The 21,479-nt window shown below is 48.4% G+C and overlaps 1 protein-coding gene across 1 annotated transcript; it reads left to right on the top strand.

The window, feature by feature from the left end:
• The first annotated feature begins 82 nt into the window (after nucleotides 1-82).
• SPRY4 (sprouty RTK signaling antagonist 4) lies at nucleotides 83-20,668 on the top strand. Its single transcript, XM_049873948.1, has 2 exons — nucleotides 83-260; nucleotides 9,911-20,668. Exon 2 carries the CDS (start codon nucleotides 9,957-9,959, stop codon nucleotides 10,851-10,853), a length of 897 nt encoding a protein of 298 aa, XP_049729905.1. The 5' UTR covers nucleotides 83-260; nucleotides 9,911-9,956; the 3' UTR covers nucleotides 10,854-20,668.
• Nucleotides 20,669-21,479: the final 811 nt, after the last annotated feature.

Here is a 21,479-nt window from a genome sequence, read left to right as displayed (position 1 = left end):
ATAGAATTGCGGACGGTGCGCGTGCGCACTGGAGCGCCCTTCCCTCCCATTCATAAAAAAGCCATTTTCCCAGGCAGTGGTTGCAACATCGCCGCGGAGGCAGCGAGCGGAGCTGACAGCACAGAGCTGGCGCTGCGAAGCGCAGGGAGCCGTGCCGGTTCCTCCGGCCGGCGTCTGCGAGGACAGCAGCTGCTGACCCGCTCGGGTTCGGGGATTTACACAGACGTGGAGCGATGCTTGTGACTCTGCGGCTCCTCCAAGTAAGTCTCTGGCCGGTTTCGGAATCTGAAACTGCCCGGCTCTGAGCTGCGGAGTGTCTCCCCTTCGGGCTGGGGCAAGTGGTGCGCAAATTCTAGGCGCACCTCAGCGTTCCTTCCCTCTCCTTGCGCCTCCTTGAGTCTCTGTGGTGCACAGCAGCTCCCTGCCGCCCTCGGCCGGGCCGGCACCGCGCCGGGGATGTTCACAGCCGGGCAGAGCCGTTTCCGACCCCCGGGCATTGCCAAGCCGGGCTTCCCCGCCCTCTGCTACTCGGGAAGCCCCATGCGTGTCCCCGGAGTTTGCCTCTGATCTGGCCTCTTTCTTCCTTCTGCCGCCACCCGCCTCGGGCGCTGGAACGAGCGGGTCTGGGCTCGGCCGGGAGCCACCTCTTGGGTTCGGGGGCGCCCTTGTCCTGGGCGGCTCGCCCACCCGCTGGCTCTATGCCCACGGTGCCAGCTTTGCTGTAGATCTCTCCAGCCCGCCGCAGCGGCCTATGCTCGACGTAGATTTTTCTTTCCTCTTTGGAGCTGTGACGGGCTGGTTTCCTCCCCTTCTGCCTCTTCCTCGATGGTCAGAGCGTGACCAGCCGGGGACTAGGTATTTCTGCTCCCCCTCTTGGGCAAGGCGGTTTCTCGTCGTCTGACCTATGTTCTGCAACTGCCTTGCGGCTGCTTTTCCCTTTCCCGGCCTCTGCAGAGCCCGAGGCTCTCGGCTTCCCCGTGCCTTCCTATCACCGGGCACCGAGCTGTGCCAGGCCTTGAGGCCGCGCTGGGGCCGTGTTGGGGGCTGAAGGTGCGTTTACATAACGCCGGGCGTGTGGGAGCTGGAGGAAGAGGTTGCATGCGTAGGAGAGAGATAAGGCTCCCGCTTTCCCTCCTTGCTTCTTGGTGGTACCAGGCTTGACATCACCGAGGGGAGAGAAGGATAGAGATGGTACGTTCTGAAAATTCTGAATCGCCAAGGCCACGGGGGCAACGAGGAGGGCAAGGGTGGGTTTGACCGGCCGGGGCGGCTGGAGCTTGGCTCCATCACCGGGGCCAGGGCTGTGCCCAGTTCCCCCTCCATGAAGACGATCAAAAAGCATTTAGACAGTAGCTGCTCTTGTGCAAGAGGACGGTTTCTCAATTCTCTTTGATTGGGGGCTGGGGGCTGTGAGCAGAGGAGGTAAGAGAGGCGTCCTGAGGCGGAAAATGGTTGCTCGGCTTGACGGGCTGAGGAATGGATGGGAGAGGCGAACTGGGCTGGAGGGGCTGGATCATGGCAAGATGGGCAAGCGACTGGCTGCCTCCTTCACCAGCTGCTAGATGGGCATCCATATTGCAGGCCTGGGCGAGGGCAGGAGGCAACCTTCTGGCGCAGAGAGGTTCCCTGGAGCCCCCCCGCCCCGCCCCAGTAGGGGTCAGTACTAGAAGGAAAGGTGTGGATTTGCTGGGGTGCCCAGACTCAGCAGCAGCCCCCTCTTTCCTGTCTCTAAATCAGTGGCGTGATTCTCTCCAGCTTTGGGAGAGGCCCGACGCAGGTGGAGGCCAGAGAAGAACCTGCAGAGGGGCGGGAGCAAGCCCATATGTATCTGGTTAGCTGACCAACGCTCTGCAGCCTTTCTGACAAGGCTCTCAGGGATACAAAGCTGGAAGGTAAAGGCCCAGAGCCGTTGGGAAATGTGGGTTTATCAATCTCTTAATAGTCTGGGTCTGGCCCGAGGCCCTGCCCAATATTGCATTGGTGGATTTCACAATGTTTAGAGTTCTCTGGATCTTCACACAAATGGAGCATAAACATCTGAAATTTTCAGCTTTTTTTTTTTTCTCTTAGCGTGGGGCAGACTGGGAGAGAGCACTAGACAGTTGGCTTCTCCATCCCTCTCTCTTCTCCCCACCCCCTCTACTTTCCAGAAGGGTGGGAAAGAAGTTGTGGAGATGTCCAGTGTGAAATCGCATTTCCTCTCTTTCCCAGCCCTTTGGACAGACCTTTCTTACCAGAAAGCCTCATGTTCAGCCTAACCTTGGTGAAGAGTGTACATACTGGCCAACTGAGCTGCGTGGCCAGTACAGGGTAGGGGACATTTTTGGTAGACTCCTGAAATCTTGATGGACAAATGTTGGTCAGCTGGGGTTATCTTCTTTTTAGATCTGAACTCAGGAGTCACTCCCCTTTTTGTTGGGTGCAAATGCCTCCTCCTTGGCCCTCCTGCCCATCCCTGGGGACCATTTCCAGATTACCCTCTGAAATGGCAATTTATTAAAGCTTTGGTTAGGGCTGATAAGAAGAGGCAACACACAGAATAGACAGATTTCAGGCTGAAACAGGGCAGAGGCTGGGGACGGGTGAGCTCTGGCGCTCACAGATGTCATTGTTAGCATCCTTCCAGAAGAGGAGGGATCCTTCCAGAAGAGGAGGGATCCTTCCAGAAGAGGAGGGATCCTTCCAGAAGAGGAGGGATCCTTCCAGAAGAGGAGGGATCCTTCCAGAAGAGGAGAGATGTGGTTCTTTGGAATTCTGCCCTCAGCCCAGTTCATACCTCTTTCCCCCCACTCTCGTAAACATTGAGTGTTCCGAGAGGTTTGGCTGACTTCCTTCTATAACAAATGAAGACAGTCTTTTGGTGCATAATCTGAAAGTCAGTGATTTATAACACCTCCCATTGTGGCCTCTGAGGTGTGTTAATCTAGGGTTTGGTACCTTGGGATCTCCTGTAGGGACTGCACTTCCAGTTCCTGATGCTGAAAAGTCCCTTGCTTGGTTTCAGCCTCCAGTTTTGGGTCCCCATAGCATTTTTCTTTCCTGGAGCCATCTTACAGCATAGGAGCAAGGCCTTGGTACCAAGGAGGCCTAGGAAGGATCCTCTCTTTCTCTGTATTAGGAGAAATTGTTTTTTTGACCTTGGAGAGAGTTGTAGGATCTAATCTAGTTCTGGATCCAAAGCCTGTCATTTGGCTACTATTCAGGTGGAGATTCCCTTAGACAACGTGAGGAAACATTTTTGCACCAACCTCTGGATGTGGGAGTACAGTTGAATAATTTGGGTTTGGGATGTAGACATGACAGGGTTATTAAGGAAAAAGAATGGCAAAAGTAGAGAAGGTTCCATCTGACAGCTAACCTGGAGCTCCCCTGACAAGTAACTCACTGGGATATATTTTTCATCTTTTGAAAGAGGCAGAGGAGAAAGTGAAGAGCAATAAATATACTGAAAGCTGTATTGCTCCTTCCAGACCAAGCTAGGGGCCAAGGCAACACAGATGAGTGGCTAGGCAAACTTGCTAAGCTTGGGTCTTGGTTTCCCCACCTGCAGAAAGCAAACTCCTCCCTCGGGGACCAGACCAGAAGAGCTGCTAGTGAGCATCCAGAGGACTTGGGGACCATGTTCTTTGTCATTATTCACAGAGCTTAGTAGGAGGGCCCGGTTTTAAGGGAGCCCCTTCCTGCTCAGATGGCATGGGGTGTTGCATGATGTAAGAGGCCGGGTATTCTTGGCTCTGGGGACCCTGGGGCCACCCTGCAGATCCGGACAGCTGACGAGGCTGGAGGATGTATCCGGGACATGTGGCTGGGCTTAAGAGGCTCCACCGTTCAGCTGTGATCTGTGATCACGATTGTTCTTTCCAAGGACAGGCCCTAGTCAATGGAGGAAGCTAGGGCACTGGGGAAGGGAGCACAGATGTGCTGAATCTAGCAGAGGAGGGAAGGGGCTGTTCTGGGGCAGGTGGCTCCTTTCCTTGCACAAAAGTGGTTTCCCTCATCTGGGACTGTCTTTTTCTTTTCTGATTGGGAGAGGAGGGAGTGGTTTCCTCTCCTATCCCAAGGGTAGGCTGAAATCTATTGTAAGTTCCTTTCTTGGTGGAGAATGGTGAGATAAAATGATCTGGATGTCAGCTGGAGGCCCCTCCCCTGGGGTCTAGATTTCTGGTTCCACCCCAGACCTTGACTTGGGCCAATAGTTCCCGAACTTTCCCAGTGGGTCATAAGCTCATTCTAGTCCCATTCTTTCTGACTCTTGATTTTTAATTCCTCTTTAAGGGGATCTGGACAGGTGATAATTACGGGGTAATACAGTGAAGCATCAATTTGAAGCTGGTTAAAATAGCCCAAAGCCAAAGTACAGTGAGACCCTTGCCTGCTGATAAAACTTAGAACTCCTCTCACACTCATGCTTGCACAGGGGCCTGAGAGCTTAGCTGATGATTGTGAAAGAGAGAAGAGGGCTGGGAACTGATAACTGGTTGTGGGACCAGGTGATGAGAAGCAGCTGTTGCCTTTTGTGATGTCTAACAGATTATGGCCAGAGGTGAGGTTCCTTAGTGCTGGGGGGGTGGGCGGGGAGAAGGATTCTTTCTCAGACGAGTCTCGCTGCCTAAATGTTTTATTTTCCCACTGGGGCCATTCTCAGCTGAAATTGTCTTTCCTCCCTAGGGTGTGTAGGGAGGGGCAAGTCCCTGGTTTCCCCCACTCCCCCTACCCCATAGCTGCCAATAGTCTTTTTAAACCAATAAGTCATCATTTGGTTGTAGCTTAATTAACTAAACTGGGATGTTGTCACAAAGAACCAAGCAATAGTGGTGGGCGGGATCTCTGGCAGCCTAGAGACCTTTATTCTGAGTTGCTAAAGGGTTAAACAACCTTCACTTAAAGAACCTGCTGAGACTGAATGAGAGCAGTACAGAAACTGCCCATTCATTCAGAGCCTCTCTTGCCAGTTTGTCATTAGCTGACCTGTAGTTTTTAAAGTACAACTGTCAGGTTTTGTTCTTTTTAATGTTTCTCAAATCCGTAGGGTAAATCGGGGAGGGGAGGGGCAGGCGGGCAAGAATGAGAGGGAGAGAGAGAATTCAACTCAATTGTGTGAGCATTTACCATGCCTCTTAATTGTTTTCAGCCAGCCTGTATTGAGCGGTCTGCAGCCTGACTTCGAAGCCCCCTTCTCACAGGTACAAACGCAGTGTCAGACTGGCCAGCTCGGCTCAGACAGCCAAGCAGCAAGTAGAGGATTATATGCTCCAGGGTTTTCAATATCCTGGTGATTCAGTATTCTAGGACTCTCCTTCCTATTCTGGCTTCCTCTTACCCTGGCTCCTCCATCCCTTCCCCTACATATCCGGGGCCAGGAAGCCTTACCATTGGAGGTGCCCTGCAAACCCTTAAGTTCAACCTTACAGGTAGGGGAGGAGAGGGAATCCTCTCCTACCTCAAGATTTCCTTTTAGAACACACTTTGTAGTGAGAATCCTAGAAAGGTGAGGCCCATTCAACTTTAAAAAATTAAAAATGCAAAGCTGGGGGGGGTGGGGGGGTGGCAGGGAGTGACAAACTGGATGGCAAAGGAAAATGAATTGGGAATGAAAATAACTTGAGCTCTGAGCCTTCCTTTAATGACAGATTGCAAACCCTCAGCCTCAGCTCCCCACACTGAAAATTCCCCTAACTGGAGTCTAGTCTGATGTAAAGGTCCATCTGGCTCCATTTCCTTGCAGTTTGGGTTACTAGTCCCACACGGATGGCCTGATGAGATTCCCTGAGGGCTGGTGGCAGACTGGGGGTAGGGGGCTATCAAAGTGACTGGCAGTTTTATGCCTTCCTGTGAACACCCAGAGGTTATTGATGGCTTCTGCAAGTCATTGCCAGTTAGGGCTGTCTGGGTGAGGTTGCAGCCTCTGGAGTCACACTGTCTGGGTTCGAATTCTAGCCAGATGACTTGCTGGCTCTGTGAAACTTTGTGCTTCCATTTCTTCCTCTGCAAAATGGGTATTATCTCCAAGGTGATCGTGAGGATTAAATGAGGAAATCATCAGTTTAGCACAGGGGCTGGCACCAAGAAATATTTCATAAATATTAGCCGCTTCCATAATAATAATAATAATAATTGTTAGAAGGTTTGTGTGGAGGTAAATGTTTCCTTCCCTACTGCTAACCGATAAGATCATCACCTAAACTTGATAGAGGTACTTCTCTGGCTAAGTGGAATGCTGGCTTTGTATCTCTGTCCAGAGTTTTCCAAATTGGCCATCAGTCTCCTTCAAACAACCTAAATGAGGCAAAGCCTCCTCTCCTATTTATGTTATAAATCTCTTCCTTCCTTGCAGAGGAAGCAGAAAGTACATATTAAACTGCACTTAAGTTCGTCAGTATTGCTTCAGACTAGAGGGTGGGTGTGTCCCAATGAGTACAGCAATTGATCTTCTAAACCAACTGAGGGTTGGATTTTTTTTTTTTTTTTAAGATATCATTTAGCTGTGTTGAAGGGTTATCAAACAGGCAGCTCAGGAAGTTGTTTCTCTTTGCCAGACAAATTCAACAGAGGCCTTCCCAAAGGGGGGTCCTCCCCTAAGGGGCCAGTGAGGCCATGAGGCCTGAGAAGGTTTGAGTAGTTGAACTCTGAGCCAGCCGTTGGTCATTGCTGAGCTGGTGGCGGGAAGGAATCCTACATCAGGGCTATAGTGGGGAAGATACATTGTAAAATATGCCTACTGGAGCCATCTTGGTTGCTGCAGGTCCCAACAGAGCCGAGTCATCATAAGCCAAGCTCTTTCTTCCACTCTGGCCTCAACAGCAGGCCTAGATGTTGACAGCTGTCTCTGGAGGGAGATGGGAGCCTTTTAATGACAGCATCTGTATTGCCAGCAGTGGCTGCTCCAACCCTGATATTCGTGATGGGACTTTTCTATGAATTGAGGAATCTGCCCTTTGATTCCAGGGCCTCTTAAAATCCTGGAGCATTGAAATGCGGCTGTTTTAAAAGAACCCCAGTAATAGAATTGGGGGGAGGAGTGGGTAATCTGTTTGGAAAAGGGGAATATCTTTACTTTTCCCTCTTGGCAAGTCCCAGTCCTGGTCCTGAGGAAAAAGATCAACTACATGGGGGCAGTGCAGTCTTCGAAGTGCTGCTGGCATTATGTTGGCAGAGGCCCTAGTATTCCTGATTTGGGCTCCCGGAATACAGGAGTCACGTTCTCTTTTTCCAAGGGTTACAGGTTCTGGCTGAGGCATCTCCTGCCTGGCACAGGTGAGTCTAGTCCTGTGCCTGTGCCAGCGTTTTCCATTTTTACGCCTTGTCACACTTTTTCTCTAGGCAAAGTCCTCAGGGCTGGAAGCTGGGGCTACTAGGCCCTGATCTCTTGACCCCCAAATCCATTTATTCTGGGAGCAAGGCCTTGGAACCCTAATTCCTGGAATACGTTGGCAGGGCAGTTTCTGAACCAATTCCATTTTAGAATTTGCACTTCTAACAAGTTCCCTGCTGGGAATTTACATTTCTATCCCCCAGACACACTGAATCAGAATCTATGTTTTAACAAGATCCCCAGGTGATTCTTAAGTATAACTTCCTGGAAACTTGCTAGACATGCAAATTCTCAGCAGAGGTTCAAACCAGAACCAACAAGTTTAAAGCCCTAGAGCAGGTTGAGGTAGCATTCCCTAGAGTTCCTGCCCCATAGCCAGCATGATCCTGGGAAAAAACTCTTCTGTACAGATGCTTATTTGACAGTCCCCTTATCCAGCCCCATCATGGGGTCCCTCCCAGGGGAAGCTGCCTTGGCAAATGACTAATGACAGACCTGCCAAATACCTAAGCAAGCCAAACTCTGCCACAAGGACATCTCCTGTTCAAAGTGATGCTCTGGTTTCATCTGAAGGGAACGTGGGGCAGGCAGACTTTTTACAAGAGGGGAAAAACCCAGTGTGGGAAGAAATACCAGCATCTTTTAAGTAGATAGGGGCGTGGGAGCAAAGCCAATAGTTCATGCCCTGTGCGAATGGGAAATAACCAGTTGACTGAGCACTGAACTTTGTAGAAAAGACTGAATGCTTTTTTGCATTTAGCAGTTTAGATGAGAACCCTGTGCATAAACCTCCTTTCTCCCCTTTGAGAGCTTTTCATCTACAGCTAGCTCTTTATTTCAGATAGGCCGGAAAGCAACTAAGGGGAAACTCTTCTTCCCCCCAAACTTAACTATTTCTGGTCAAACTATTATCTCCAAGCAGAGGGGAAAAATAATGCCAGGTTCTCCTGACTGCCCCTCCACCTTTCTTCTTCAGTCCTTACTATAGATACGTAAGTATGGATGAGTCATAGGGAGAGAAGTATCATTCTCCTGTGATTGGAATATTGGGATGGACCTGCCGTGTCCCCATTCTGGAGGGATATGGGGTTAACTGGAAGTGGCAACCTATCCAAGTCCCCCTCTCAGCATCACCTTTGAGGCAAGATGAACATGACAGCAGCTGAGCAGGATCAGCTCTCCCAATTACAGCATATTTGCATCTTGGAAAAGAATTTACTGTAACTCCACCCCATAACACATTAATCCAATGGTCTTTAAAAAACTTTCCCCACTATCCACTCCCTCCTCTGACCCCAGAACCCTCTGGGATTCTTAAGATTCAGGGTAGAATCTTCCCAGAGTCTAATCTTTCCCTTGGATTCCAAATCATGTCCCCTTGAGCAGAGGTCTTGGCCTTCTGCTTCTATTTCTTTAAATTGATCTCCAGTCGAATTCCGAATGTAAAGGTCAGCAGGCAAGGAAATGGCACTTCTAATAGAAAACAATGTGCACTTTCTAAATTTGAACCAAGCCGTTTCCGCTCTTTGATTTAAGTGACTTCCTGGGGTTCCGTGTCAGGCCCTGCAGTTGAATCTCTGGCCGGATTCCAACTTAAAATTGCACTCTCTCGGTGAAATTAGAAACTGATCCAGGGTTGGCTTAGCTATTCTAGTAAATAGCTTTTAGGCTGAATGTGCAGCTCAGCACTTGGAAATGGGTGATGTGAATACCCCTTGAGAGGATTTCCCATCCAAGTTGTCAGAAGCTCACCTGCCCAGGGGTGATTAGCCACTGGAGGTTGCCGCTATTAGAAGTGGTGGTAGTAAGTTAAGATCCCTGACCCGAGAGCATCACGTGCAGCTCTTCCCTTCTCTTCTTATGTACATCTGAAATAAAGGCTTCTGTTTGTCCAGCTGATCAGCTCCATGGCACCCTCTGCACACAGTGCTCATTAACGCCAAGGAAATCTTAGCTGTTACTCTATACGGTGATGAATTGTTGACCACTTGCCGTATGCCAGGCAATTTGGTGGGAACTTGACATCCATTTTCTCATTTCATCCTCACAGCCCGTTTTGCAGAAGACAAAACTGAGGCGTTGAGGTTAAAGAACACATTCAAGGCAACACTGCTAGGCGAAGGTGAGAATCTGAACTTCAGTCTAATTCTGGATCCTCTGTTGCTAACTATGAGCTATATATCGTAAAGAGTTTTTTTCACAGAGGAAAAAAGAGAATGGACTTCGACGGCTCAGGTTTGGGTCTGTGGTTTGGTTACTTACTAGTTTTAGTTTGTGTGCCTTTGGGCAAGTTATTGGTGAACAGTACTTTTTCTTAACTAGAAAAGGGAGGTAATTGTAGCTCTTTTTTAGGGTTATTGTGAAGAGTCAGCGACTTTACATATGGTGCTATATATTAAGTGCTTAATAAGTACTGTTTCTACCACTTATGGTTTTGTTGTTGTTAATCACCTAAGTCCTGGGGGATGCTTGAGAGTCCACTGAGGGAAATCTGCTTCTATTTCAGCTGGGCTCCCAAGGAGCTGATGGAAAGGTGCTGACAGGCTACGCATTGATAGCTGGAATCCATTCTCTTTTACTTTTTCCCCACCCCCCCAGGGCCCTTAGAAGCCTGTTTCTCCAGCAGTCCAGGACCTCCAGCCCCATGGAGCCTCCGATCCCACAGAGTGTCCCCTTGACTCCCAGTTCAGTCATGGTCCAGCCCCTCGACAGCCGAACGCCCCATGGCCGGCTCCAGCACCCGCTCACCATCCTGCCCATCGACCAGATGAAGACCAGCCACGTGGAGAACGACTACATAGACAACCCTGGCCTGGTGCCCCCTGCAGGCCCCAAGCGAAGCCGGGGCGGGGCCCCAGAGCCAGCCCCCACGCCCCCGCGCTGTGACCAGGATGTCACCCACCACTGGATTTCCTTCAGCGGGCGCCCTAGCTCCGTGAGCAGCAGCAGCAGCACGTCCTCGGATCAGCGGCTCTTAGACCACATGGCACCACCACCCGTGGCTGACCAGGCATCGCCGCGAGCTGTGCGCGTCCAGCCCAAAGCGGTCCACTGCAAGCCAATAGACCTCAAGGGCACTGCAGCCCCACCCGAGCTGGACAAGCACTTCTTGCTGTGTGAAGCCTGCGGGAAGTGTAAGTGCAAGGAGTGTGCGTCCCCCCAGACGTTACCCTCCTGCTGGGTCTGTAACCAGGAGTGCCTGTGCTCAGCCCAGACCCTGGTCAACTACGGCACTTGCATGTGCCTGGTGCAGGGCATCTTCTACCACTGCACCAATGAGGACGATGAGGGCTCTTGTGCCGATCACCCCTGCTCCTGCTCCCACTCAAACTGCTGCGCCCGCTGGTCCTTCATGGGCGCCCTCTCCCTGGTGCTGCCCTGCCTGCTCTGCTACCTGCCCGCCACCGGCTGTGTGAAGCTGGCCCAGCGAGGCTATGATCGCCTGCGCCGCCCCGGCTGCCGCTGCAAGCACACAAACAGCGTCATCTGCAAAGTGGCCACCACGGAAGCCAAGGCCAGCAGGTCTGACAAGCCTTTCTGACGCTTGGGTCGAAGTCCCAGCACTCCCCATGGTAACTTGGCTCCCTTCTGACACCTGAGAAGGCCGCGGCGGGGCCAGAGGCTTTAGCCTCCTGAGGCCGCCCTTGCTCTTCCACCCCACCCCCAGCTTCGGAAGAAACAAAAACCACCATTACTCACGCCTGATACCCCAAAAGGATACAGAAGCACTTTGGGTTTTTTTCAGGGTCCTGGAACTTTGTGTCAGAGGGTGGCAGGAGTGGGGTGTGGTTTGGGGGAGATTTTTTCTTTTTCAGAAGACCCAACACACACGTGGACACATAACCAGAAGCTGCAGCTGCTTGAATGCCTTCCCAGTCCCTCCTCCCTCCCTCTTTTCCATTCTCCTTGGCTCCATAGTTGCTGGCTGACTAGGAGGAACCTGAAACCCAGTGGCCAGGATACCTTGGAGGAAGACCTTTGAAGCCTTGACTTCTATCCCTTTTCCCCCTCCTCGTCCCACCCCAGTTTGCCCCCGACATCTCGGGGGAAGGTGTAGCTCACCGTAGCGGTCCCTGATGTATGTTCGTACTTGGAAGCCCATGGAGGACTGCTGTGAATCCACGCCTCGCTCCTCCCTCCACCTCCCTGGAGCCATGGGATGGATTTAGGAGCCACTCGGCCGTGCACTTCTCCCTCCAGCTTCATCACTAACTCTCGAGGGTGTTCCACTCCTAACACCATCCTTCAGTTCTTACCGAAGTCACAGACTCACCTGCCCACTACACGTCCTGAGTTCTCTCTGCCCCAGATCTTTCCAGGACCTTTGTTGGTAGAGAAGGCCAGGGCGGCAAACTTGAGACCAAATATCATTTTGCCAATGAGTCTGAGGCTGTGGTCTCTGGATCCAGTCATTATGTTTTTATAGAATAATTAAACCAGATGCTAACGATGTTTTAAAAAAATAATAATAGAAAACACTTGCTTCCTTTTGGGCCACCCCCAGGAAGGGCTGATTTCAAAATCTGGGGGACGAGCAACCTCAAGGAACATCACTTCCCTCCCCACCAAGAAGAGGATTTTATCAGCAAGGAAGAGAGGCAGCACCTCCCATTGGCAGAATGACAGCTGAGCCGAGCTGGGTTTGGGTTTCTCCTCTTCTGATTCTGCTGCTTGCTCTCATAGCCTTTTGTGTATAGTGATGTGTCTGTACCTTTAATGTAAATAGAGAAGTGATGACAGAAGAGTCTATTTTAGTGTTAGGAAGCCCCAGTGGGGGAGTCAGAAGAGTGCGAGTCGGGAAAAGATTCTCCGGGTGCTTCCGGGGTTAAGCCCTGCTTCTGTGCGTGGGCACACCACCCCCTGGCAGTCCCCAAAGACGTAGCAACCCTTTTTCTCAAGGTGCTAAAGGACTCAGAAAGTGCAGCACGGCCGGTGGGTAGGTACTTGTTGCATGCAAAGAACTGTCGTGTGTCTGGTCCTTCTTCCCCAGCTGTTGTGTGGGTTTTTGTTTCGTGTGGTATTTTGTTCTCCCCTCTAATAAGAGAAAATAGCCTGGGTCAGAAGAGCTACCCCAGGCGAAATGGGAAGCATATTAGGCAGGGCATTTGTAATATTTAAAGTGTGTTCTGTAGGGACAGAACTGCCTCCAGGAAGGCAGCAAGGAGGCAGGTAGCTGTAATTGGCATGCACCCAATGCTTCTCAAGGACTTTTTTTTTTTCTTCTTGAAGAGTAGTAGTAACATCTTATTTAGAATAAGTTAACTGTAACCATAGGTATTTATTGATTGGAGGAAGGGAGGGAGGGTCTTATTATTTTAGGCTTTATTTATGTAACATTTGCTAGCTTGTAAAAGGCAAATATGAAAAACTGCATCTGCATTTTCTAAGGCTGATTCATATAGCTACCCTTGCCATAGTCATGATGGATGGAGAAATGGATGTTCTTGCACAATTATGCCAGAGAGAATGGTAGAGAGAAAAACGCATTCAGCCAACCACTTATTATACTAATTGAATGTATCAGATGTGTACTGAAGGGATCTGAGATGTCCTCAGAATAGGTATGCAGAGATTAGCCCAAACACGATTAGCAAACACGTGTGCTCTCTCAGCAAGGCCCCCAAGCTTTCCCAGGAACACTCAACTCAAATCACCCCATGGGAAACTAGACCCGATGGCAATTGCACTTTGGTAATCTTGGTGGTCTACATGCCCATTCTGTGGAGAATTGATCTATATAAGCTGTGTATGTGTGCGCGCACACATCCTACACAAACCTCTACACACACTTAACCCCCCACCAACCCTCTACCTATGTAAACCCTGTTTCCTAGCAAAGGGCCTCCTGACTTGTGTACATAGTTGTAAACACGAATTTTTCTGGATTTTGGTTTGCCTTTTTTTTCTATTTTTGTCCCCCTCTGTTTTCGCTTGTTATTTTTGGTTTGTGTTTAACCCGCTAGATGGATGTCTACAGAACTCCCCAACAGTCCACCTCAATGTCCCATGTGTTCAGTGGTAAAGGGAAGGAGGAGTGAAGACTCTGGCTCTCCCAGCTCTGTTGAGTAGCAGTCCCTCAGCATGTATTTTTGGCTCTTGGTCAAAATGAAAGGAAAAACTGGCTTGCCCACGGACCTCCGGGCCAATGAAGGGCCACCAAGGGATCAAGCACTCAGAAACATGGCACATTTCTGTGACTGGTTGTGGTTCCTGTCACCAACAGCTTACTTGGCTGGATTATGCCTCGTCTTCACTTTTTTTGAAAAGTGTCACCTGGTTTCCACTTCTTTTCCACCTGGTGTGGATGGTGGTTCTGCCAGAACCTGGGGTCCACAAGCCTGTGTCCAGGCTACTTGTGTGGGCCCTTAGCTGCCCACCCTGGGTGTTAGGATAGAGAAGCCCTTCCACATAAATGTTGGGGTGCAACCAAGGCTTCTCAGTATGTGGCTGGAAGAGGGTGAAGACCAATCTCTGCTGCTCACACAGGCCCCTTTCCAGCCAGCAGAGATGGAGGATCTTCACCGGATACACCTGGTTCTCACAGGGCCTTAGAATCTCATCAGTCCCCATTGAACAGTCAAGTGAGGCCTGGGTAGACAACTTGTCCAAGGTTGCACAGTATGGAAAGTTTTGATCTAGACCAGAACCAGATGACTCCACTAGAAGCTTCGCGTTCTCCTCCCATGCTGCCCCGTAGATGTCTGATGGGTGTGTAGGCAGCACGACCTAGCACTGTACAATCCACTTGGGCAATCCCACAAGCTGTACCGGCCTTTTGCTTCCTGCCTTTGGTAAGCATTACCACACCTTCTGCTTACTGTGACAGTCAATGACAAATCTTGTGTTGCCATCTTTTGCTGTGGGTAACTGCGTGCAGTGTCTTATCTTGCTTTTTCTTCTCACTGCCCCTACAGTTTGGTTTCATGTTTCAAACAAAAGCCGTTCAAGGCCCCGACCCCAGTATAGTCCTACTTTTATTTTTCCCATCACTGTAGCCCCTTCTCACCCCACAACAAAAGTTACCACAGAAGGTTTTCTTTGTATAGAATATTTATTTTGAAGCTCTATTTTAATAGTATTTATTTTAGAAAGTCTACTATTGTAAGAGTTCTTCTGTTTGTGAAGAAAAAAACAAGTTAAAAACTGAATGTACTGATCTAGAAAATATATATAAATATATATTGTTAAATATACACAGGATGGCTGTTTCTCGTGTCTTTGTGTCTGTTCACACCCCTAATGTCCTCACCTAGCAAGGCCTCAAGTTTGTCGAACAACACCCGACCACCACACCAGATGGAAGTGCACTAAAGAAAAACCCAAAGCCATTATTTTAGTATTCATTCTGACCTCCTCTCAAGCTCTGGTCAAGGACAAAGGGGCAGGGAGAGAAGGGCTTCCTGGGCTGGGACACAGTCCCTTATCCTTCTAGGATCATTGGAGGAAAGCTTCACTTCACCATGCAGCCGAATACTGCCCAAACCAAAAAAACCAAACCCATTTCCATTGAGTCAATTCCGACTCTTAGCAATCCTAGAGGACAGGGTAGAACTGCCCCATAGAGTTTCTAAGTAGTGCCTGGTGGATTCCAACACTTGACCTTTTGGTTAGCAGCCGTAGCACTTAACCACTATGCCAGCAGGATTTCCTGTATATGCCAGATGCTGCTAAATCCTCCCTAGCAAGCCTTTCCCTAGGCTGGGTTGTATTGCTGTATTGTAATAGATGGACGACAAATCTCTAAAAGTGGGAATTGGAGGAGGTAAGAAAGGGTAATCTGATCTATTGAGTTTGCCAGAACTCTGCAGCTCCTTTCCCTTTATGTCCTGACTCCCCCAAAAGAGATTTTTGTGCACATGCACATATATGCTTCAAGGGGAAGGCAAACAAAAGCCCTTGGCAATTCTTTCCACTTGACTGGTGGACGTTGCATGAAACTAGTAACTTTGACTTAAAGCCTCCCATCCACTTGACTTGCTTTGGCCTTCTAATGCACCCTCCATCTGCTTCCCCTACCTGTACCCCCAATGTACTCTAACTTACAGAGACCTAGCCACTTTGTTTATAGAGCTGTGGAACCCTTTTCCATTAACTTTATTTTGAAGGTTTAAAGACATATGCCTCTTATTCTTTTCTGAAAGAGAAATTAATGACATTGTTTTTCTGTTGATACCAATGAGTAGGAGAAGAGAGACCAGCAAGATAAAGAGAGGGAGCCCTGGGCCTGCTTGATTTCTCTGGCCTTTTCCAATCTTTTGTCAAACCTTGGGTTCCTCTTAAAGACATCCAAATACATTCCAAGGATCCCGTGGTCACTGCCCAAGAAGGCACAAAGGGTTTTCTTCCTCAGTGTGGTCTTGTCTGCTCCAGAACTTTTGGAATAAAGATCACCAGGTCACTTGGCCTGCCCCATCCCTGCACAATGCACAAAGGTTGATTAGCACTCTGAAGGCTCCCTTTGTTGACAAGGTGAGTAACTGGCCCTTGGGGATGGTTTTCCTTATAATCTGATCAGTCCCCCAATTAGTGTATACCAGGCTTTGATTCAGTCCTGTGTTTCCTGATGGGGACAGAAATGTGGGTGAGGACATGAGACTGGCCTGCCACTGGCTTTCTTTTGTTTCTAGTGTTTGGGATTGGAAAGCAAACCTGTACAGACAGGGTTTTGAATGCCTAAGTAGTTCTCACCTGCCCAGATGCTTTTGGGAGCTGAACGTGTACTTGTTTAAAAAAATTTTTGTGTGTGTGTGGAAATCAGAAAATGTTCCACATGTGCCTGCCTTGTTCTACTTGACTGCCCCTGTTCCTCTTAGTTCCCAGTTATGAAATGGTTTTGGGGTAATAATAATGGCTATCATTTATTGAGTGGCTTATTTTTGCCAAGTACTACAACTGGAGCCCTTGTAGCATAGTGGTTAAGAGCTTGGCTGCTAACCAAAAAGTCGGCAGTTCGAATCCATCAGCCACTCCTTGGAAACCCTATGGGGTAGTTTCACTCTGTCCTATAGGGTCGCCATGAATCGGAATCGACTCATGGTACTTAACAACAAGCATATATTGTCTTTTCTAACAATCCTACGAGGTAGATACCATTGTTTCCCTCTGACAGCTGCAGAAATGGGCTCAGAGCATTTGTCATACGCTCAGTCAGTGATGGAGGGGCCGGGGGGCAGGGATGGACAAATTTAAGGATTTGGTAATTCAGTTTGGGGAAGAAACACAGGACTAGATAAAAGCTTCCCCAATGATCAAATTTAAAAATAAGGGGAAAGAACCAGGACTTCCACTTTCTGCACACCCATAATCCCTCAACCCCTACCTGGGCACCAAGCCTGTTGCTCATCCTACAGATAACAAGTGGTCTGTGGGGGGCCTGCTCTAGGATACCCCAGGGCAGCCTTGTCATCTGGTCAGGCCCCAGCCCACTCCTGTAGCTCCCAGCCAGCCTCTTCAAGCTGAACATGCAACTTGAAATTAGCTCAACTTTTCAAAATACTTTTGTGAACTAATCAAATGAACACGGGGAGACAGCTCCGTGCTGGAGGTGTGTGCCAGATGAAAGTGGAGAGGACATTTTTAAGAGCCTAAAGTTTATTTCATCGGAACTTTAATAAAACAATATGTCCATGGCCTGGGGCAGGTATAATTTTCATAATTTATGGGTCTCAGACAGGAAGAGAGCTTGGGGTTTTATTGTGTTTTGCGCGATAAATGGCATTCCAATTGTCTACACGATGTTCTTTAAGGACTCTTGTCTGGCAGGAACACAGGCCTTCTGGAGCCCACCTGGGCCTCCAGGCCTGAGGCAAGGGATAATTATGAATACATCTGTATCTGTTAAGCAGGAGATGATTGAAAAACTTCCCTCGTTTCCTTCTGTCATTAGGAGACACTTCCTATGCTGACACCTATATTAACATTTAACTGTTGCAAGATTTGGGGCCCTACCTGTTACTGACCTCACCCATCTTCTCTCTTCCACCCTGAGCCCTTTCTTTCCCATACCTGAGAAGACTCAGGTAAACTCCTGGCTGAGTCCCCTGCCATTGGGTGTGGCTAATGTAGGAGTGTCTTGTGACTATTCACAAGGCAAGATAATGGGAGCTCCAGACGGTGTTCTAATTGCTAACATCAATATTTGAAATACCTACAGTGTTACCACTTCTACACCTTGAGACCACCATGTGTGGAAATTTACTCAACAGCAATGGGTATCATTTATTGAATGCAGATACTGCATTATCATTTACAATGTTGACAACGATCAAATTAGGTTGACATAATCACCTTCATTTTAGAGATGAGAAAACTGAAGATCAGAGAGGTAAAGTCACTTGCCCAAGGCCACACAGCTGATAAATGGTGGACCTGAGATTTTAACCCAGAGAACCTGCCTCCAAAGCCTGTGCCCTGCACACTCAGGTGCTAGTCTAACTTTCAGACCCAATCCAAGTACCACATCTTCTGGGATGTTTTTCTTATGTCCCCCAGAAAGAGGTTCCCTTCCCACTTGTGCTCCTGTAGAAGTGGTACAGATTTCTACTCTGGCATTTACTGTTTGTTTTGACCAAGATTACACAGATTGTAATCCAGATGGGACTTGAATCTGGGTCTGACTACTACACCCGTATTAAACACTGAGGCCCATGCTCAAGCTGATCACAGGAAGGGTCCTGGATCCTCTGTTACTGCACAGCATTGCCACCAATACTTTCATCACTGCTTGTGACCAGCCTTCATGATTGCCTTTGCTGTAGAAAGAGCAATTGCTTCCTCCGGTAAAAAACCCGTTGTTGTCAAGTCAATTCCGACTCACAGCCACCCTATAGGACAGAGTAGAACAGCCCCATAGAGTTTCCAAGGAGCGCCTGGTGGATTCAAACTGCTGACCTTTTGGTTAGCAGCCAAAGCACTTAACCTCTGTGCAGCCAGAGTTTCCAGTTTCTTCCCCAGACCTATGGAATTATTATTTGGGCTGTGGTGACCAGAGGCTATGTTTGGACAAGGGTCCAGAATCTTATAATTGCTTCAGATAATTCAGAAGTCAGGGATCTGGTGGCTTTATGGATGGGTGGGACAGCTGAGCTGCGTGGGGAAAGACGTGCACACCAGGGAGGACTCAGGCCATTCCCTCTCTCTACTCTTCCAAGGGTAAAGCCACCTTCCTCTTTGTGCCAGCCTTGTAGGACATGGATGGGGCAGTGATAGGAGTACCGAACCAGCCGGGGTAGATGTGGAAGGAGAGGGAGTGGTAGGAGGTAGACATCTCCATGTTGCAAGCAAAGCTTCCCGCAACTCCGTGTGTGCTACCGCTTGACCATTTTCCCGGCAAGGCTCCAGCCAGCCCTGGATAACTAAGGCACCCGGAGATGCTGGGGTCTCATCAGATTAGAGAATGAGTGTGTCCAGCCAGGCAGGGCCAGTTCCCAGGGTGGGAATGGCCAGGGCCTTGGAGCTCTAAGTGGCGATGCCCTTGGGAGAAGTACTACCCTTCTAAAAATGGATTGAAGATTAGCCCCTGACTGTGTACGGCACTCAGCCCAACTCTAATAAATGCTGTTATTGATATCTTAAAGATGAGAAACCTGGCTTACAGAGAACAGTAGAATTTGAATTCTTTTCTTAGCCTCAGTTTCCCCATCTTTGGCCTGGAAGTCTGGACAGTATAGACCCGACTGTTGCCGTCAAGTCGATTCTGACTCATAACGACCCTGTAGGACAGAGTAGAATTGCCCTGTAGGGTTTCCAAGGCTGTAAATCTTTACCGAAGCAGGCTGCCACATCTCCCACAGAGCAGCTGGTGGGTTTGAACTGACGACCTTGTGGTTAGCAGTTGAGCACTTTAGCCACTGCACCACCAGGACTCCACAGTATAGACAGGAAGTTGAAAACTGTTGAACCATGGTGTTTAAAAAAAACTATTCATTGTCCTCATTTGAAAATTAAAAAGTTTAAAAACCCAAATTTTCAACTGTTCTTAAATAATCAAAAGAGCTGGCCCCTCTGGGCCCCCATTTCTCATGACAGCAATTGGCTGAAGCTGAAAGGCAGCTGCCCTTTACAAACCCAGCAGGGGCTCTTCGCTTCCCCACAGGGGCCCCTCCCCTTTCACTGCCCAGTTCCTCTGGGCTGAATGCCAGTTGCTGTTGATGACCGTATTTGCACCTCCATGTCCCTTATGCCCAGCCTGCTTCTCTTCTTGATATTACCAGCCTGACGCTTGGCTGTAAACCAAAAGGTTGGTGGTTCGAGTCCTCCCAGAGGCACCTTGGAAGAAAGACCTGGCAATCTACTTCCAAAAAATCAGCCACTGAAAACCCTATGGAGGACAGTTGTACTCTGACATACATGAGGTTGACATGACTTGAAATCAATTCGACAGCAACTGATTTACTGGTTTTTCTTTCTAGTAAATTGTCGTTTTCAAGCATTTATGAGTCCATTGATAGTGTCTCCTACAAAAAATTCTCCAAAAGACATTTCAGCCTTAATGATCTATCACTCATCCCCCCCACGCAGTCTCACCTGATTCTCTCTGTGTTCTCTATTTGACTCCTTCCTGCACTCCTTACATTATGCAATTGTTTGATGGTTTGTTTACTTGTTCATAGACTGTCTGCCCTCCACTAGAGGCTAAGCTCTAAGACAGCAGGCAACTTGGCCACTTTTGTTCATGACTTCAGTGCTTCCTGGCCTTTCTCACAGCACACATAAAAAACAAGTTGCCATCAAATCAACGCTTGTTCTTCCTTCAATGGGTGATTTTTCAGAAGTAGATTGCCAGGCATTTCTTCTGAGGCTTCTCTGGGTGGACTGGAACCACCAAACTTTTGGTTAGCAGTTGAGCGTGTTTACTGTTTCTACCACCCAGGAACTCCACAGCACACATAGAAAATGATACTTGGGCTTTCCACTGAAGTAAATCAACAGTAATGGGCAGTATTCAATGTCTAGGAGCTCTGTCTGCCCCTGCTCCCCACCCCTGAGCCACCTCACTGCCCCTGAGAACTCAGGAAATGAATATTTTGGCATACTCCACACCAGTTGAGAAGCTCTCAGCACAGTATCTGGCCTATGAGAGGCATTCAATAAATATTTGTTAATTAATTAATGATATACTGAGAGGAGAATCAAAGAGGGAAGGACAAGTGGTCTCCAAATTTATTTCTGCCTCAAAGTAGCCATATGGCAGGATGTAGCTTCTCCACTGTGTAATCATAATGATATGATTCAGAGTCCTAACAGGCGGTCACCAGATTACAAAGGACTTCTCTTCCTAAATCTGTCTTTAAGTCGAAGTTGTACGTAAGTTGGAACAGTTTGGTACAGTTCATATCTAACGCCAGTCAAATGTTTGTCTTAGTATATAGTATATTGTGTACCTTTCTATGCATAAAAACATTAAAGAAACACTTCCAGATACACTAAAACATCTTATAAAACAGTATTGAAAATAATTTTTTTTAATACTTTTTTGTTGTCATTTGTTGAGTATACACACAGCAGAACATAAACCATTTAACAGTTTCAACATGTACAATTTAGGGACACTGATTACATTCTTCAAGTTGTGCAACCATTCTTACCCTCCTTTTCTGAGTTGTTCCTCCCTCACTGACATAAGCTCACCACCCTCTAAGGTTCCTATCTAATCTTTTGAGTTGCTGTCGTTAATTTGATCCCATAAAGATCTTAAGAAAGCGTAATGCTCAAGGCAGAGCATTTTTACTAGTTAAGCTAGTACTATTGCTCTGTTGGAGCCCTGGTGACACAGTTGTTAAGAGCTTGGCTGCTAACCAAAAGGCCAGCAGTTCTCATCCACCAGCTGCTCCTTGGAAACCCTGTAGGTCAGTTCTACTCTGTCGGGTGGCTATGAGTCGGAATCGACTTGACAGCAAGAAGTTTGGTTTTATTGTTCGATTTTCAGATGACTGTAGGGGATGTTTTTGGTTTAAGGTATAAAGATTATCTCAGGGCAATAGTTTCAGGGGTTCATCTACCCTCCATGGCTCCAGGAAGTCTAGAGTCCATAAGAATTTCAAATTCTGTGCTGCATTTTCCCCCTTTCGATCAGGATTCGTCTATGGAATCCTAGATCAAAATGTTCAGTAATGGTAGACAAGTATCAACTAGCTCTTCTGGTCTCATGGCAAAGGAGGCAGTTGTT

The sequence above is a fragment of the Elephas maximus genome, chromosome 2, assembly GCF_024166365.1.
Source record: "Elephas maximus indicus isolate mEleMax1 chromosome 2, mEleMax1 primary haplotype, whole genome shotgun sequence".
Taxonomy (NCBI): domain Eukaryota; kingdom Metazoa; phylum Chordata; class Mammalia; order Proboscidea; family Elephantidae; genus Elephas; species Elephas maximus.
This window is presented reverse-complemented; position numbering and strand designations above follow the sequence as displayed.